Consider the following 16,650-nt stretch of genomic DNA (forward strand, 5'->3'; position numbering starts at 1 on the left):
CCCGCGGGGAGGGCAGGCCGCGGCCTCCTGCTTTGGTGGGAGCCTGAGCCCCCGGGGCAGCGACGCGCTGGGTGCAGGAGGTGGGACGCCCAGGGAATCCAGCAGGCTGGCTCTGGCAGAGCAGCAGCCCAGAGCATGTGCGTGTGTGCGTGTACGTTTTCAAACACCGGGGCCAAACTCTCACAGGCAACATGCCCCTGAACCTGTGGGGAGTTCGCTGCGGCCAGCCAGAGCTGCAGGTGATGGGCAATTACCGTGAGATGAACTGGGAAGAGAGGGGCAGGCGGGAATGTGTGTGCGAAAGAGGGAACACGCTCGGGCTGCTGTCTTTCTAACATGTGTGCATACGTGCGCGAATGCATGCAACTCTGCCAGTGTGCGCACGTGCGAATGCATGCTACCCCGCCAGCATGCACACACACGTGCAAATGTGTTCACCCCGCCAATGTGCACAGGCACAAATGCATGCAACCCCGCCAACGTGCGCACGTGCGAATGCATGCTACCCCGCCAGCATACACACACACGTGCAAATGTGTTCACCCCGCCAATGTGCACAGGCACAAATGCATGCAACCCCGCCAACGTGCGCACGTGCGAATGCATGCTACCCCACCAGCATGCACACACACGTGCAAATGTGTTCACCCCGCCAACGTGCACATGCGCGAATGCATGCAACCCCGGCAACGTGCGCACGTGCGAATGTATGCAACCCCGCCGACGTGCGAATGCATTCACCCCGCCAACCTGCACAGGGGTGCGAGCAGGTGGCGAGGCACGCACGCAAACCCTCGCACGCCGGTTTGGGGGCTCGGCCCTCAGCCGTGGCGTTCCAAGATGGTGGGGCTGCCCGGCCTTACCTGGGGCTCAGATCTGGGGGGCCGTAGGCGTGCAGGGAGGGGATCAGGAGCTTGGTTGGCCTGTGGCCGTTGCTCTCGCCCTCTCTTGGACACTGCGGAGAGGGGCTCCTGCCCCGGCTGCAGCGGGCGGGGGAGCGGCAGGTGCGGCGCAGGGCCGAGAACTGGCGCAGCTCGTCACCCAGCAGGCTGCTGAGGGAGCCGCCCCGCACGGGGCTGTGCAGGGTGGGCAGCAGCAGCTTGTGGTGAGTCAGGCTGGTGGGCGAGGGGTGGAAGAAGTCATCGGGAGCCTCGGCGTCCTCCAGGATGGAGGGGAGGGGCTTCTCGGGGCTGGCGCCGCTCTCCGGGTGAGGCTGCAGGCAGAGGGAGGGAGCTGGGGGCCAAAGGCAAGGGAGCTCCCGCACGTGGCGCTGGCTCAGGGGGCAGGACAACCCCCCCCCCCCCGACATCGCTCAGCCAGGCCAGCGGGGCAGGGGGAGGAAGGACGCAGGCTCCCTACTCCGAGGGTCCCCAGGGAGCCCAGCGACTGCAGGCAGAGCCGGGGGAGCTGCCGCGCCTTGGCCCCCTCCCCTGCCCAGCGCCGGGCCGTGAGGGCAGCTGGACACCCGCAGAGCCTGGCAGCCTCCTGTTCCCAAAGGCCCCGAGAGCCGGGGAGTCGCTGGGGCGAGCGGCCGCTGGCCCCGCACGTCGGGTGGGGGTGGGGGAGGGAGAGTGTTTCAAATGAGCCCCCGGCACAGAGTGAACTCGGGGGGGGGGGGGGTCCAGGCAGTGGCCAGCCCAGCCCCCCAGCCTGGTCCAAGCCAACCTACCTGGGATAATCGAGGGGACCTGGGAAATCGCAGGAGCCCCTGGAAACCAAGCAGAGAAAGGCCGGTCAGCGTCGCTCCATTCCGACCCAGGCCCCGGGCTCCGGCCAGCCCCCAGGAGCAGCCCCCAGATGGGGGAGCAGCGGAAGGTGCCGAGCGAACACGCGCGGGGGGGTCATGCTGCGTCGACAGGAGCCGATCCCCAGCGGGAACAGGCAGGGAGCGGGTTGCCCACAGGTGCCGGGGGATCGCCCAGAGCTCTATGTCAGTGCCCGGCCGCCTGTGCCCAGGATCCGACTGCTCCGTGCCTTCCCTGACCGAACACCGCCCTCTGCCGCCCCGCCCGGCCTCTCGAAAGGACAGTCGCCGAGGGTCTGCAAGGCACAACAGCAACCGCGGCACGGGGCCGGCTCACCGGCACAGCCCGCGCCCGGGGAAGAGGAGGCCCAACAGCCTGTGATACGGGGAGCTCCGTGGTTCTAGCCCATGCGGCTCTTCACATCTGAAAGTGCGGCTCGTGAAGCCTCCTCCCCACCCCCCGTGGCTTGCGAAGCTGCCCCATGCACCCCTAGAAATGGCGTCCTCAAGATGGTGGCGGCCGACGGGAGTCCGACGTGGCCTAAAACCTGCCAGTGGTTTTTAAAGGGGCAGCGTCCTCTTTTTCTTTTTTTGCTCAACAATTCTGGGGCGGCTCTTTGCATTTTTTCCGCCGCCGTTTCGGCTCTCTTCGTTTAATGGGTTGGTCACCCTTGTTCTAGCCGGACAGGGGGACCAATGAACATCGGATTCTTGGCCTTGGGCCGGCGCTGGGGCGAGTGGGGAAAGTTCTCCTCTTGCACTCCACGGCTCCAGCTCTCCTGGCCCTCAGGGGCTGCCAAAAGGAGGCCTCTCGGAAGTGGGGCCGGGGTAACATGCCATCTCCAGCCAGCCCGTTGGGTGTCCAGAAAGACTCTTCCACTCTGGCCTGGGCTTCCGGTTGCTTGGCTCCCATCTCAGAGAGCAGCGGCCCAGTTCCCTGCGTCTTCGCCCCAGAGCGGGGGGCTCGGAGGCTATTCTGCAAAGCTGTGGGGGGAGGGTTTGGTCCAGCGTTTGAACCAAACCAGCATCTGCAGAGGGCGCAGCGGCACCCAAGAGACACCCCTCCTGGCTGGAGCTCGGCCGGATGCTGGAGCAGGGCAGAGGAGACAGCTGTGCCCGAGCCGAGCTGGCTTGTGAATTTCACCACTGGGTAAGTTGTACCAGCTCCATGAGGCCACATGCCCCACGGCCATGCACGGTGCTGGAAGGCTGATGGGGGAAAGGGGGCGAAATAAAAGCCACTGGGGCAGCGACACCTCACAGCCAGCGTTCCCTGTAAGCTGAGCACTCGGGCAGCCACCCAGGAGAGATTCAAATGCCACCCTGCTGGTGAGCAGAGCGCCCAGAGCCGGCAGCGTGTGTTTCTAGGGTGGTGCACCTCCCCCACATGCCCCAGCGCACATAACATTTATTCTGCACACGGAAGGAAAAAATTAGAAGGAACACTGCTCCGAGCCTGCACTTGAGAGCGGAAATAGGACACATGGGGGCGGGGGAAGGAAGCGGCCTGGTGCACAGGGTCTGGCACGAGGGGGCACCGCCTACCCCTCTCTCCAATTCCACGAGGCCTGTTACCGCTCCAGCCCCACCTCAGCCCAAAGCAGTGCCTAGCCCCACTGCTGGTTTCGTGCCAGGAGGAACGATACCTGGCAGCAGGTGCCTTTGCTGCTGTGGGTTTCTGGCCCTGCCCCCAAACTCGGGCTCTCCCCCTTGCCCCACCAGCCCTATGGGGCCCACTGGGCATCCAGCCAGTGGTGAGGCCGGATCGCAGGCAGCGCCTACCATCCTGTGCCCAGAGGGTCGCTCCGAGAGGACTGTGGAAACAGAGATTTTTGGGTGCTTCACGACTAAACCTACAGGGGCTGAGCAAGGAGCAGGGGCTGGCAAGGGAGGCTGGGAATCCGTCACACGCCAAGGACCACTCCGGCGGGGTGGGTGGAGGGACAGCTTGGGGGGGTCGGGAATGGGTCACACAGCCCTTCACCTCGAGGTCACTGCTTGGAATGCAGCCTGGGTCGGTAGCGACCGAAGCACGTTACCATCCGCCGGCTGTTCAGCGGCCTATGCGAAATGAGCGGCTGGTCTCGCTCCAGGTCCTAGTGGACAAAAACCACCCGTCACAATTGGCACCGAGCCGCGGCCGGCAGAGCAGACAGCCTGGGCCGGGCTGGCCCAGAGACGCAGGGCCTCGGCAGGGAGCAGCGGGAGGAAGCTGGTACCGAGTTTCAGCCAATCAGCGAAGCTGTTCCTACGCTTGGTACCTGCCACCAGCTGGCTTGGAAGATGCTCCCAGGGGAGGAGGGGGGTTGGCGCATCTACCTTCTTGCTGATGTCATAATCCAGAGCAAGTGACATCACAAGGCATCGCCATGGAGGTGACGGTGATGTCAGAAGTGCCAGATGCGGCCCCACCAAATGGAAGGAGCCTCGGGGGGATGGGCCCCGCATGGCATTTGTCTGTCAATCTCAACCGGGTTTTACTTCCTGAAAACCCAGTTACCCCCTTCGTTCCATTGTTCTCCCTATTTTCATTATGGGCCAGACGCCGAGCCGCAAATCGCAGTGCTGCAGGGTCAGGCCACAGCAGGAAGGACGCTACTTTCTGGCCCTGGTGACCTGAAACCTCACGGAAACATCTGATCCTGCAAGCCAGCTCAGGCCGAACCCGCAGAGCAGCCGCTCGGGAGGGGTCAGCGCTGCCGAACCCGGAGCAAACCCAACTGGTCTGCAGGCAAAACCTGTCTCCCCCCGCCAGACTTCATGAGACCCGACGGCGCTGGGCCCGTCGGCTGCACGTTCACTTCTTTGTGCCACTGTTACGGAGGGAGGGGCTGCCCAGCTGTGAAGCTGCACTTTGCAGGCTAACCAGCAGAGGGCGCAGCCGGCACTTAGTTTTGGTGGGTCCTACGCAAACAGGGGGCTTGGTGTTTTACAAGTATCTCCGCTTACCGATAACTCGGAGATGGGTTTTTTTTAAAGGTTTTTAGGGCCCAGAGGGGAATTTCCCACCGAGTTCTATTCCATTCCGGGCCTGGGGGGATTTTCCAGCAGGGTGCGCCGGGAACATACGCGGAGCTGGACGGGCGCACCGGGGACCTACACAGAGCCAGACGGGCAAAACACCCCGAGCTCTCCCCAACGCTGGCTCACAGCAAGTCTCTATTCCGGGCGGCTGAGCAACGAGCGGTTCCTTCTGAAGCGGAACGGTCCCGCCTGACCGAGGGAGTCAGCGGAACGACGAACCCTCCGGCCCTGGGGTGCCCCTGGACGGCACTGGCTAAGTTCCAGGCTCGGCTCTCAGAGTCGGGCACCAGCAAATGCCTGCCCCTCCCCCCCAACAGTGCGGACTCGTTAATGTTCTGTTTGCCAGGCAGGATTCATCCTGACACGAAGCTCTGGCCCTGGGACTCTCGGCGACTCCACAAGACAAGACAGTGCCCACTGCCAGGGCCGGATTAAGGGGGGGCTAGCCGGGCAGCTGCCCAGGGGGGCCAACCTATGGGGGGTGCCTGATGGCAGTTGTAAGGGGTGCCATGCGCCTGGGGGCTACACGGCACCCCTTACAGCTGCCACGCGTAACAGCCGGGTGAGATCCGAGCATGGGGCTCAGCCAATCCCAGGCCGGTGCCGCTTCCTAACTGGCTGTGGGTTACGTCTGACGTTACGTGGTGCAGTGTAACCACCACCAAGGTGGATTTGAACCTGAGACCTCAGGAGCTGACTATAGGCGCCTCTGCCCTCTGAGCTAAAAGCCAGCTGGCTCGCAGCCCGTGCTGTAGAGGTCTCTTGATCTTAACCGTTGCTGTGATTTGGTGCCACTTGCAGTACTCAGTAACCACACTAGGGCGCTGTCTACACGCGCAGCTTCTTGCGCAAGTAATATGCAAATGAGGCTAAGCATGGAATATCGCCGAGCCTCATTTGCATACCTAATGAGCCACCATTTTTTTCAGAAGAGGCTCTTGCGCAAGAAGGAGTGTCTACACTGCCCCTTCTTGTGCACGAAAACCCTCTTGTGCAAGGCCATTCTTCCTGGAAAGTACTAGGTGTAACGGCCTTGCGCAAGAGGGGTTTTCGTGCGCAAGAAGGGGCAGTGTAGACGTTCCTTCTTGCGCAAGAGCCTCTTCTGAAAAAAGGGTTGCTCATTAGGTATGCAAATGAGGCTCAGACACATTCCACGCTTAGCCTCATTTGCATATTACTCGCACAAGAAGCCGCGAGTGTAGACATAGCCCAGGTGTGTGGGTTACAGTAGCACACCGGCTGGGCTGCCACTGACCCCTGGCGAGGCCTGGGCAGGCGGCCCCCGGGCGGGCGAGTGGGCCCACCACACCCTGTGGTTTCCCAGCCCTCACCGGCACGGATGGGGCAACGGAGCCTGCTAGGGACGCGACACACTCGGCCGACGCGCCGCCCTTCTCCGGCCGGCAGGAATGGGGAGTCCAAACTGCCTTTGAGCAGTGTGGCAGGGAGGGTGTGACGGGGTGTCCCCTCGCACGAGGCCCCTGGTGTTAGCACTCGTGCACAGCAGTCACTACAGTCCCCTCCCCGCCCAGCCACCGATCCTGCCCGCAGCAGGGCCAAACGGCCGGGGCCAGGGCGCCGAGGTCAGGGCGCCGAGTGCTCCCGGCTGCAGGAGCGACTTGGAGCTGCTGTCTCACCTCACCAGCCCAGCCCTTGGGGCTGAGGGGACCCGAACGCCCTCTGCAAGCCCTGTGCATCCCCCGGGGCCGGGGCGTGGGCAGGGGGCGGCTCCGGGACCGGCGTGCACCCACCTCGATGTCGCTGCCCTCCCGCAGGTTGAAGGTGAGGTCCTGGTGGATATCGGCCAGGAACTTGCTGGAGTACTCGGGGTACAGCTCCAGCACCTCAAAGAGGCCGCGCAGGCTGAGGTACTGCAGGTCGCAGTAGGTCAGCGCCTTGACGTCCGCGTTGGTTTTGATCACCTGGTCCTTGCCGGGCAGGTCGGCCCCAATCAGGTCCCCTTTGCCTGCGGGCGTCAGGAGAGGGGGATAAGCCGGACGAGGGGCTCCCTGGCCAGGCCTCAGAGGGTTCACTGCCCAGAGGGGAACCTGAGGCACAGAGCCTGGCCCTCTTCCAGCCGGGAATGGAATCCAGGCTCCAGAGCCCTTTCTTAGACCCAGCTGGGAGTGGGGCAGCCGGGCGTCTTGCTCCCCAGGGAGAGCCCTTTGGGGGAGATGACAAGCTGGACTGCCCCCCAAGAGAGGCCTGCGTCCATGCGGGGGGCCGCCCCCAGCCCAGCAGTGGCTTGGACCAGCCGCGGGGCCCCCTCAGGACGTATCCGAGACCCTGAACCCAAGGGTAGGGCTTTGCCAGCTCCCGTCACGGTGCGAGGCGCAGTCTGGAGGGCCCGTCTCCGCAGCCGCTGTCTGAGCTGGGTGCAGGGGATGGGCACCGGGGAGCAACTACCGCCCGCTGCCCAGCGAGGCCCCCGCGCCTCAGGCGCTCGCTGCCCGGGAGCCGGCCCGGGGCACGGCCTTACCCAGGATGGCCAGCACCATGTTGTCCTTGAGGACCTCGAGGGAGCCGGAGCAGACGAAGTAGTTGGCCTGCAGGGCGTCGCCCTGGCGCAGCAGGTACTCGCCGGGGGCGCAGAAGGAGGTCTTGATGTGCAGGGAGAGGGCGCGCAGGCAGCCCCGGCTGGCCCTCTCGAAGAGCGGCAGCTGCAGGATGTCCTTGTTGAGGTGCATGGCGATGTCGGCCCGCAGCTCGTCGGGGAAGTCGCGCAGCAGCTGGGGGGGAGCGGCGGGAGGGAGTCAGCATCGCCACGGCAGACAGAGCCGCGCCGTCCCAGCGCCGTGCGGAGCGTCACCGCCCTGCCCAGCAACACCGGCCTGGCCAGGCTGGCGGGGACGTTACCGGATGAACACGATGTCCCTTGTGACACAGTGGGGGGCTGCCTGCTCTGTAACCCGGGGTCCCCCTGCGCTGTGAGGTGCGATTCCCACTGACTCACCCACGTGTGGATTGGCCCAGACAGCTAGGCGCAGCCTGACCACATAACAAGGCTCTTCCCGGGGGAGAGACAAAGGGAGGGAGGCCGAGATGAACCAGGTCTCGGGGGAAGGGTCAGTTGCTGGCGGGGAAACATGAAGGAAAGAGCCTAAGCTGAGGGGGGGATGGACCCCCTAACCCAAGGGGTCTGAGGCATCCTGGCCCTGACTCCTGTAACCAAGCGAGCAGTCTGCGTATTCCCCCTGGCCCACACGGGGGGAGTTATTTCGAAATAACCCTCCTCGGTTCAAAATAATAAGCAGCGCGTCCTCCCTACCCAGCCTGTTATTTCGAAATCCGTCCTGCTGCTTTCCTCAGGGAATCACGCTGATTTCAAAATAGCGGGCGTGTGGATGCGCCGCGGCAGCTATTTCGAAATAACTACCCCGCAGAGTCATTCGAAGTATTTGCTCCCCGGCGCTTCCTGGGGCTCGGAGTCGAGGGAGCGCGTCCACACTCATTCAATTCTTCAGCAGGCCCCTTATCCCGCCTTCCTAAAGCAGGAGCCAACTCCATCCCTGGGGCTGCCTGTGTTGGCTGTCCGGCCGGTCCCAGGGTGGACGGAGGGACTCGAACCCACCACCCCGCGCTCCCCAGGCGAATGCTATTGTTATTTCGGGAGTTATTTCGAATTTCATTTTTTTGAAATAATTCCCCGGTGTAGACATGCGCTACAGCTCACGGTTTGCTGGTTACGGTTACACTGTTGGGGGACACGCACCATGGGCGCATGTAGAGCTCTGAGGACTGGCTCTGTTAGCTCCGGGAGTCGTGCCGGCAGAACAGCTAGCCGCCACGGCTGGGAACGGCTAGTCAAGCGGATTGGCCCACCAAGACGTACTTGGCTGACAATGGGCTTGGGGAGGTGCCAAGCCACATCTGAGGCGCTGTTCCAGGAATGGTCAGACCCGCCTGGAAGAACTGAGCCCCCCGGGGACAACAGGAGCCCCTCCACGTGGCCCAGGACTTATAAAGGGCCCTGGAAACCCTCCCTTTTGTCTTCAACCCTGCTTCTCTGGAGGATCTTTGCTCTGAACTAAAGATCTACACACAGGACCGAAGGCCCCAGCCTAACAGGGCACGTGGTCCAGAGACCTGATACAAGACTGCGGTTTATTCCCTCTCTGCGACAAGCCTGCACCAAGAACTGTGCAACTGGGGTACATATTGGATGTACCAATTCCTTCCTGCCTTCCCTCGGTTTTAGATTCTAAAGGACTGGCACCGTGTAATTTCTGGATAAGATCAGTGTTCCCTGCAAGCCGTGCGCTTGTGCAGCTGCTCAGGAGAGATTCCCGTGCCTGCAGCAGATTAGCAGAGCACCCACAACTAGGATTGTGTTTCTCTTGGTGGTGCACATTTGTGCAGGCCTTGGCGCACATAACAAAATTCATTCCACACATGGAAGGAAAAGATGAGCAGGAACATCAGGTAAGCGTCTCAGTTGGCTGGTCCACGGGGATCAGAACCACCTTTTATTCAATGAGACTGGTTTTCATAACCTCCCATCTGCACACGGAGTGACACGGGTGGTAGGTGACAGAGGAGATCTGGGGAGCTTGGAGGGGTGGGGAGCTGCTTGTAGGGCTTCTTGCTAGCCCATGTGGTGACCAGAAGGGCTCTTGGTGTGTTTGGTGCCTTATAGGGGACGAGCCCCGATCATGGGCTGTAAGTAGCTTTGCTCTGAGCTGACCCTCTTAGCAGGGCCCCTAGAACCTGTTATTACACTGAGCCGCACACGTGGGGCGCTCAGCTCCCTGCCCCATGGCACCACTCTCTGATCCTATTCCGCCAGGGCAAGCGCACGCACCAGCTAGTGCCGCAACCCCCCGGAGAGCCGGCCCCGTGGGCAGCCCCGCTGGCGGAGGCCCAGCCCGGCGGCACCGCCTACCTCGTTGGCGTCGATGCCGTTGTTGACGGACCAGGTGGTCTGGAAGTACTCCAGCATCCTCTGCTTGAGCTGCTGCGGGAGGCGGTGCACGCGGATGAAGTCCTTGAGGTCCTTCATGCGGGTGTGGTAGAGGGAGCGGCGGGAGTACATGCGCTGGATGATGGCCGTCACGTTGCCGAACACCACGGCGTGCATGAGGGCTGCCGGGAGAGGCCGGTGCCGGCTCAGTGCCACGCTGGCAGGCACCCCGGGCTGAACCGGCCCAAGGCAGAGTCCCTGCACCACGGCGGCTGCCAGCCCGCCACGCTGGGGGAACCCGCCCGCGAGGAGTCTTTCCTGCCCCCCAGCACTGGGCGCACGTTCCCCTGCCTGGCCCCGCCCGGCTCCCCCCCCAGCACAAACTGCCTAGGCCTCCCCCAGCTTCCCTCTAGCACAGGGCGCCCATCCACCTGCCTGGCCCCTCCTGGCTCCCCCCCAGCACAGGGCACCCGTCCCCCTGCCTGGCCCCGCCCGGCTCTCCCCCCAGCACAAACTGCCTAGACCTCCCCCAGCTTCCCTCTAGCACAGGGCGCCCATCCACCTGCCTGGCCCCTCCTGGCTCCCCCCCAGCACAGGGCACCCGTAGCACAGGGCGGCCCGTCCCCCTGCCTGGCCCCGCCCAGCTCCCCCCCCCAGCACAAAGTGCTTAGCCCCCCCCCCCCCGGCTTCCCCCCAGCACAGGGCGCATGTCCCCCTGTCCGGCCCCACCTGGCTCCCCCCCAGCACAGGGCGCATGTCCCCCTGCCCGGCCCCGCCCGGCTCCCCCCCAGCACAAAGTGCCTAGGCCCCCCCGGCTTCTCCCCAGCACAGGGCACCCATCCCCCTGCCGGGCCCCCCGGCTCACCCCCGATCAGCATGGTGCAGATGGAGAAGATCTTCTCGGCGTCGGTGTTGGCGCAGACGTTGCCGAAGCCGACGCTGGTGAGGCTGCTGAGGGTGAAGTAGAGGGAGGCGATGTAGGCGCTGCGCACGGACGGGCCGCCCAGCGAGTTGTTGATGTAGGGCGCCTCTAGCCGCTTGCCCAGCTCGTGCAGCCAGCCTGCCAAGCACAGCCAGGGTTAGTCACTGGGGGTGGGGGGTCAGGCTGGTCGAGCAGCCCTGGCAGCCAGCCCGCCGGGCCCCCGCAGCACCTCCTCTGCTGCCGGGCATCATCACGGTGCAGGCCTGGTGCCGGGCTGGGTCCCACGCGCTGCTGCGGCGCCTCGCCCCACGGCTGGGTCACTCCCGTCCCACGAGGGCCGGGGCCCACTCCATGGCACTGGGCTTTGGCCGGAGCGGTGCCGCGACCCCCCCGCTGCACCACGGGACTGGACACTCGGGCGTGCCAGGTGCTCAGGGCTCGACTCGCTGGTGGCACCAAGTGGGGGAGATTTGGGGGGTTTCCGGGGCCGTAGGTGGGGGGGGGGGGCCACTCAGTGTCCCTGGGTGTTACGGGTGTAACGAGGGGAGGGGGAGTTTGTTGTGACAGGCAACGGCGCAGAACTGGAGCCCCCAGCGATCGGCGACCGGGAGACCCAGCTGGAGGGCCCAGCCGGCGCTGGCCAGAGGGAGGCCAATGGGCTGCAGAGAGAGGCCCCAGGGGGTCCCGGCTGGGGAGAACCAAGGAGGGACGAGAGGAGCCCAGGTGCCCTGTTTAGCCTGGGCAGGCGAGGGGCGGCTGGAGGGGACACTGGGGGCTCAGCTGGAAGAAGGGGGCTTCTGACCTGCGCAATGAGAGAGCAGGCAGGCCCCCTGGCGGCAGGGAGACCCACATGGGCTGGGCTGGGCTGTGCAGGGAGAGGGGGGAAGCGGGGTGTGGGGGGAGCAGGCCGACAGGCCTGAGGGATCCTTTGCTGGTTCAAAGCTCAATAAACCCTCCTGTGTGATGCCTGCTGGGCGCTGCTCCGGGCTGGGCTGTTCCCTCTGGGAGTGCAGGCCCCGGGGGGCCAGAGAGAGTGGACCCCCCCCACGACAGAGCCAGGCTGGGGGCTCAGAGAAGAGCCGTCCCAGGAGGCAGGGGGCGGACCCTCGGGAGAGAGTCGCACTGGAGGGGTGTCCGCCCGGGGACCCTACGGACTGAGCCCCTGGCACCCAGTCAATGCAGGGGCCCGCGCACCCGGCGCCAGGGCGAGGAGACGTGTTTTCATCAGCCCCCTGCAGCCAGCGCCTCCTCACCGCTCTGCCAGGCCAGGGAGCTCACAGGCAACGGCTCCCTGGCAAGAGACATTCAAACCCTGCTCAGCCAGCAAACCCCTCCCCCCCCCCCGCAATGCATCCAGAGGCCCACGACTGCCCGGCCACCCCCCAGCTTGCAGAGCTCCCCCTGCGCCTTCCTTTCCTGCACGCAGCGGGGGGCCCCGCCTCACTCCAGTGGCTGCAGGCAGCTGGACTCCCCCCGCGGAAGGGACAGGCCGCCCTGGCCCAGCCAGACTGTCCTCTGGCCACCCTACCGCCTTCCCAGGACTGCTCAGGCTTCCACGCCCCCCCGGAGGGCACAGCCCGGCCCAGTGCCTGGCCCTCACCAGACCCTGCATCCGCCTCCCTTGAGGGCTGCAGCGGGTCCCTGGCACCGCTCATCGAGAGCGTCCCGCCTGCCAACGCCCTCCGCAACCACTCCTGGACCCCGGGACGTGGGGCAGCCTCCGTACCCACCTTGCGCAAGTGGGGAAACCGAGGCAGCGACTTGCCTCGAGCACACCGGCAGCCCATGGGAAAGCTAGGCTAGAACCAGGCGTCCAGACTCCCAGCCTCCACCCCCCCCCCGGCTCTAACCACTAGATCCCACTCCCCTCCCAGAGCTAGGTGCAGAACCTAGGAGCCCTGGGCTGGCCCACTGGGGCTCAGGCCCCGCGGGACTCACCGATGTCCCAGGTAAGAGGGTCGTTACTTTCCATCTCCTTGCGGCCGATGACGTACCAGATGCAGGCCAGCCAGTGGGCGAGCAGGGCGAACATGGACATGAGGAGGGTGAGCACCATGGCGCTGTACTGCGAGTAGCGGTCCAGCTTCTGCAGCAGGCGCAGCAGCCTCAGGAGACGCACCGTCTTGAGCAGGTGCACCAGCGAGGTCTGGGGCGGCGAGCGGGGAGAGAAGCAGAAGCAGCCGTCACGCACCGCGGGCGCCTGGGCAGCTGGACGGGAAACAGCTTAAAGAACGAGCGCAGGGCTGGGCTGGATCGGGCCCCCGCAGCACATCAATCCGGCCACGGCACCTGGCTGCTTTCTATGGACAGCCTGCGGCCCGTGGCACCGATCCAGGCAGCAGGATCCTATTGAACTGCCTCACGGTGGCGGCGCTACCCCGGCAGGGGCTGGAGTCGGGAGCCCTTTGCTGAGTTTTTAATTCAAAGCCTCCGGCCCCAAGGGGAGACTAGCCCCAGCCCCGCCCCGTCTGTCCCAAGCCCCGCCCCCTCTGTCCCAAGCCCCGCCCCTTCTGTCCCCAGCCCCGCCCCTTCTGTCCCCAGCCCCGCCCCTTCCAGGGAGTGGAGCCAGCCTGTGACCACCTACCAACGTTCATTAAGTGGCCCCCTTCTAGAATCACAGGGGGGAGAAACAGCCCTGGGCAGAGCCCAGCATGGGACTGGCTCCCACCCAGCGCCCCCCAGGCCTCGGCCCCACTGCCCTGCCCCCAGCTGGCCGGTGTCCTGCTGCAGCCCCAGTTCTCACGCCGGGCAGCGGCTCAACATGGGGGCGTGGCCGGAGGGTTAGAGCCCCCTGCCCCGAGGTTCCCCTTCCAGCGGGCGGCTTTGGTTCAGCGCCTGCAAGGAGAGGCTCGGCTGCGGGTGGCCCATGCACGGGGATCCATTCCCACGGCGCGTGGGCTGGGCCGCCAAAGCCCGCTCCTCTTCCTGGTGCCTGGGGTGGATATGGCACCCCGAATGCATCCGTGGGGCCAACCCAGGGCCTCTGTGGCGGGATGGGGGCCCGGACCCTCCCCAGCTCACCCCAGCCGCTGTGCGGACTCAGCCCCATTGGAACAGGGTGGGCGCAGCAGCGTGTGTCCGCGTGGAACCTGCGTGGGCAGGTGTCTGGGCACGTGGGTGCGTCTCGGAGCCCAGGCAGCCTCATTGTGTCCCAATGCCCAGGCACGGGGGCGCCTGCAGGCGCAGCCATGGGTCCTTGGCAGGCGTGGGGGCAGCCGGCGAGCCCTGCGCCCGGGTGGATCCGGGGGAGCCGCGACAGAGACCCCGCAGCCCGGCCGTCTCCGGGACGCCCCGGGTTCGCACTCACCACGGTCACGTTGAATGCGTACAGGAGGTCAAAGGGCAAGGCGGCGATCAGGTCCACGAAGAACCAGGTGGCCACGTAGTGGAGGCAGATGGAGCGGGCGTCGTAGACCACCTGCCCCGACTGGCTGACGTAGGTGGTGCGGAAGTTCAGGACGATGTCTGGAGAGGAGCACCGAGCCGGTCACTGCCGGAGCCCTGCCTGGGCGCACCCTGCTGCCTGGGGCGGATGCCAGCCTGGAAACGGGGGGCTCTGACCCGGCCCATTCGGGGACCGGGGCGGTGGGGCGCAGCAGCAAGCCCTCCGAGCTGGCCTGGGGGCTACCGGAGGGAACGCGCCCTGGCACAGAGCTCAGCTGGGAGAGCAGGCGCCCTGTCCCCAGCCGGGAAGGGCCCGGTGGGCCCCAGCCCCACGCCGAGTGCCCTCCCCGGGTGCCACACAGCGGCGCCCGGCCCGGCGCCAGCCCTACCCAGGATGAAGAGCATCTCCACGACAATGTCGCTGACGATGGTGCTGCGGGCGGCCGCCAGGCTGTCCTCGGTGCCGGTGAAGCAGACGTTGTAGGGGACGGTGACGGCCACGTAGAAGGTGGCCAGCAGGATGAGCCAGTCCCACAGGGCCTTGAAGATGCTGTAGTGCAGCAAGATGAAGCGGGATTTCTGCACCGAGGCCACTTTGTACTCGGGAACGGAGGGCTTGCTCTCGAAGACGTCCTGGGGAAGGGAGGCCTCTGCTGAGACGCAGGTGCCCGGGGGGGGGGGGGGGGGGAGGAGCGCCCCCATGGCTATCCGCACCAGGCCGGAGACCGGGGTGAGGGGCTTGCAGCCGGGATCGCTGAGGGGAGGAGCACCAGGCCCCTGCCCCAGGGAGCTCCTGTGACATAGGACAGGAGTCCCCATGCAGGGACACAGAGACCCCGACTCCCACTGCCCCCCGGCCCATTCCGAGCCCAAAACAACCAGCCGGTAAGCACCCCCTGCCGCACCCCTCTGCCCAGCCCTGGGGGGGGGCTGCTGCAGGCAAGGCCTGACTAGGGCCTGGGGTTGCCTCATCCCCAGCAGGACGGGGAAAAGCCCAGCCACTAGGCGCTTGGGACCTGCGCTTCTAACGCTCCCTAGTCCCCCCACCCCCCAACCCTACAGCAGCCGGCCCCTGCGCTGCTCCCGCCCCCCAACCCTACAGCAGCCGGCCCCTGCCCTCCCCCCCACCCCCCACCCTACAGCAGCCGGCCCCTGCGCTGCTCCCGCCCCCCAACCCTACAGCAGCCGGCCCCTGCCCTCCCCCCCACGCCCCCCCCCCCCAACCCTACAGCAGCCGGCCCCTGCCCTCCCCCCGCCCCCCAACCCTACAGCAGCCGGCCCCTGCCCTGCCCCCCTCCCCCCCCCCGCCCCCCAACCCTACAGCAGCCGGCCCCTGCCCTCCCCCCACCCCCCACCCTACAGCAGCCGGCCCCTGCCCTGCCCCCGCCCCCCACCCCAGCCCAGCCCCTGCCCTCCCCCCCGCCCCCCACCCTCCCCCCACCCCCCACCCTACAGCAGCCGGCCCCTGCGCTGCCCCCCCGCCCCCCAACCCTACAGCAGCCGGCCCCTGCCCTCCCCCCCTCCCCCCCCCCTACCCCCCACCCTACAGCAGCCGGCCCGTGAGCTGCCCCCCCCCGCTCCCTCCCACCCTACAGCAGCCGGCCCCCGCGCTGCCACCCGCCCCCCCCCAACCCTACAGCAGCCGGCCCCTGCGCTGCCACCCGCCCTCTTTCCAAGCAATCCTACAGCACCAATCTGGGCCGCCCCGAGCAGGCAGCCCACTCCCGGGGCAGAGGAAGCCCGAGCTGTCCAGGGCTGAGAGCCGGGGCTGCTGACCCCCAACAGTGAGAGGAGGAAGGGGGCCGGGAAGGGAGATCGCAGCCCAGCAGGGCTTCCCGCCGGGCCCCCTTCGCGGGACACAGGCCACATCTACCAGCTGAGGCTCCAAAGGGAGCAGCCCCCGGCGCGCAGGCTGCTCTAAGGTCACCCCGGCAGCGGCTTGATGATGTGCCAGGGGCAGGACGCCCGATCACAGCCTCTAGATTCATTTCCCGCTAATGCTATTAACCGTAATCCCCGGGGGCCGCCCGCCCTGGCCCCAGACAGTTCCAGGTGCAAACGCTCGTGGCTTTGGCAGCCAAGGGCACAGCGAGTGCCCATCTCCACTTCCGGGACGCCTGCCTCACAGCTCCACCACGGGGCAGCTAATCCGTGCCCCAGATGCGCAGTCCGGAGGAACAGGGCTGCAGTCTCCCACCTCCCTGTCCCGGGGCAAAGCACAAAGCACTGGGGACTAGCGCCGGGAAACACCTCCCTCCGGCCCCGCTCGCCCGGAGTAAACACTCCTCCGGGATGCAGCCACCTCTGGGGTGGAGGACAGAAGCCAGCAGGTGGAAGGAGGGAGGGAAATGCCAGTTGAGGGCAAGGAGATAAACACCGCCCCTTCCAACCAGGGCCAGCAGGCCCCCCCACGTGACTGGTTAGTTGTTGCCCACGGGTGGATTTAGGGACCATCTGGAGTGATCGGTGCACAGCACCTCGCCGGCAGTTCCTGCCTCTCGCCTGCCCAGCTGGAGCGCAGCGTTCACAAACTGTACGTCTAGACTACACGGCTCCGTCGATGGAGCCATGTAGATTTGTTTGGTCGGCAAAGGGACATGAAGCGGCGATTTAAATAATCGCGGCTTCATTTAAATTTACATGGCTGCCCTGCTCTGCCGATCAGCTGTTTGTCAG

At 65.9% G+C, this 16,650-nt stretch overlaps 1 protein-coding gene and 1 long non-coding RNA gene across 3 annotated transcripts in view; both read right to left on the reverse strand.

Annotated features, from left to right (window-relative positions):
* Window positions 1-16,650, reverse strand: part of KCNH4 (potassium voltage-gated channel subfamily H member 4) — a 41,732-nt gene that overhangs the window by 5,994 nt on the left and 19,088 nt on the right. For both annotated transcript variants that reach the window (XM_075911330.2, XM_075911331.2), the window contains exons 5-13: window positions 14,364-14,607; window positions 13,898-14,055; window positions 12,529-12,736; window positions 10,534-10,728; window positions 9,651-9,850; window positions 7,248-7,497; window positions 6,520-6,734; window positions 1,670-1,708; window positions 864-1,213 (exon numbers count right to left, since the gene is read on the reverse strand). In XM_075911330.2, the coding sequence (XP_075767445.2) occupies window positions 864-1,213; window positions 1,670-1,708; window positions 6,520-6,734; window positions 7,248-7,497; window positions 9,651-9,850; window positions 10,534-10,728; window positions 12,529-12,736; window positions 13,898-14,055; window positions 14,364-14,607 (1,859 nt within the window). The remainder of the gene's footprint in view (window positions 1-863; window positions 1,214-1,669; window positions 1,709-6,519; window positions 6,735-7,247; window positions 7,498-9,650; window positions 9,851-10,533; window positions 10,729-12,528; window positions 12,737-13,897; window positions 14,056-14,363; window positions 14,608-16,650) is intronic.
* Window positions 2,737-5,678, reverse strand: LOC112544125 (uncharacterized). The gene is made up of 3 exons (XR_003087448.3): window positions 3,964-5,678; window positions 3,729-3,840; window positions 2,737-2,953 (listed from the first exon to the last, which is right to left on the reverse strand). It is a non-coding gene; the product is annotated as an uncharacterized LOC112544125 (long non-coding RNA).

This window comes from Pelodiscus sinensis, chromosome 29 (genome assembly GCF_052426305.1).
Source record: "Pelodiscus sinensis isolate ZL-2025 chromosome 29, ASM5242630v1, whole genome shotgun sequence".
Classification (NCBI taxonomy): Eukaryota; Metazoa; Chordata; order Testudines; family Trionychidae; genus Pelodiscus; species Pelodiscus sinensis.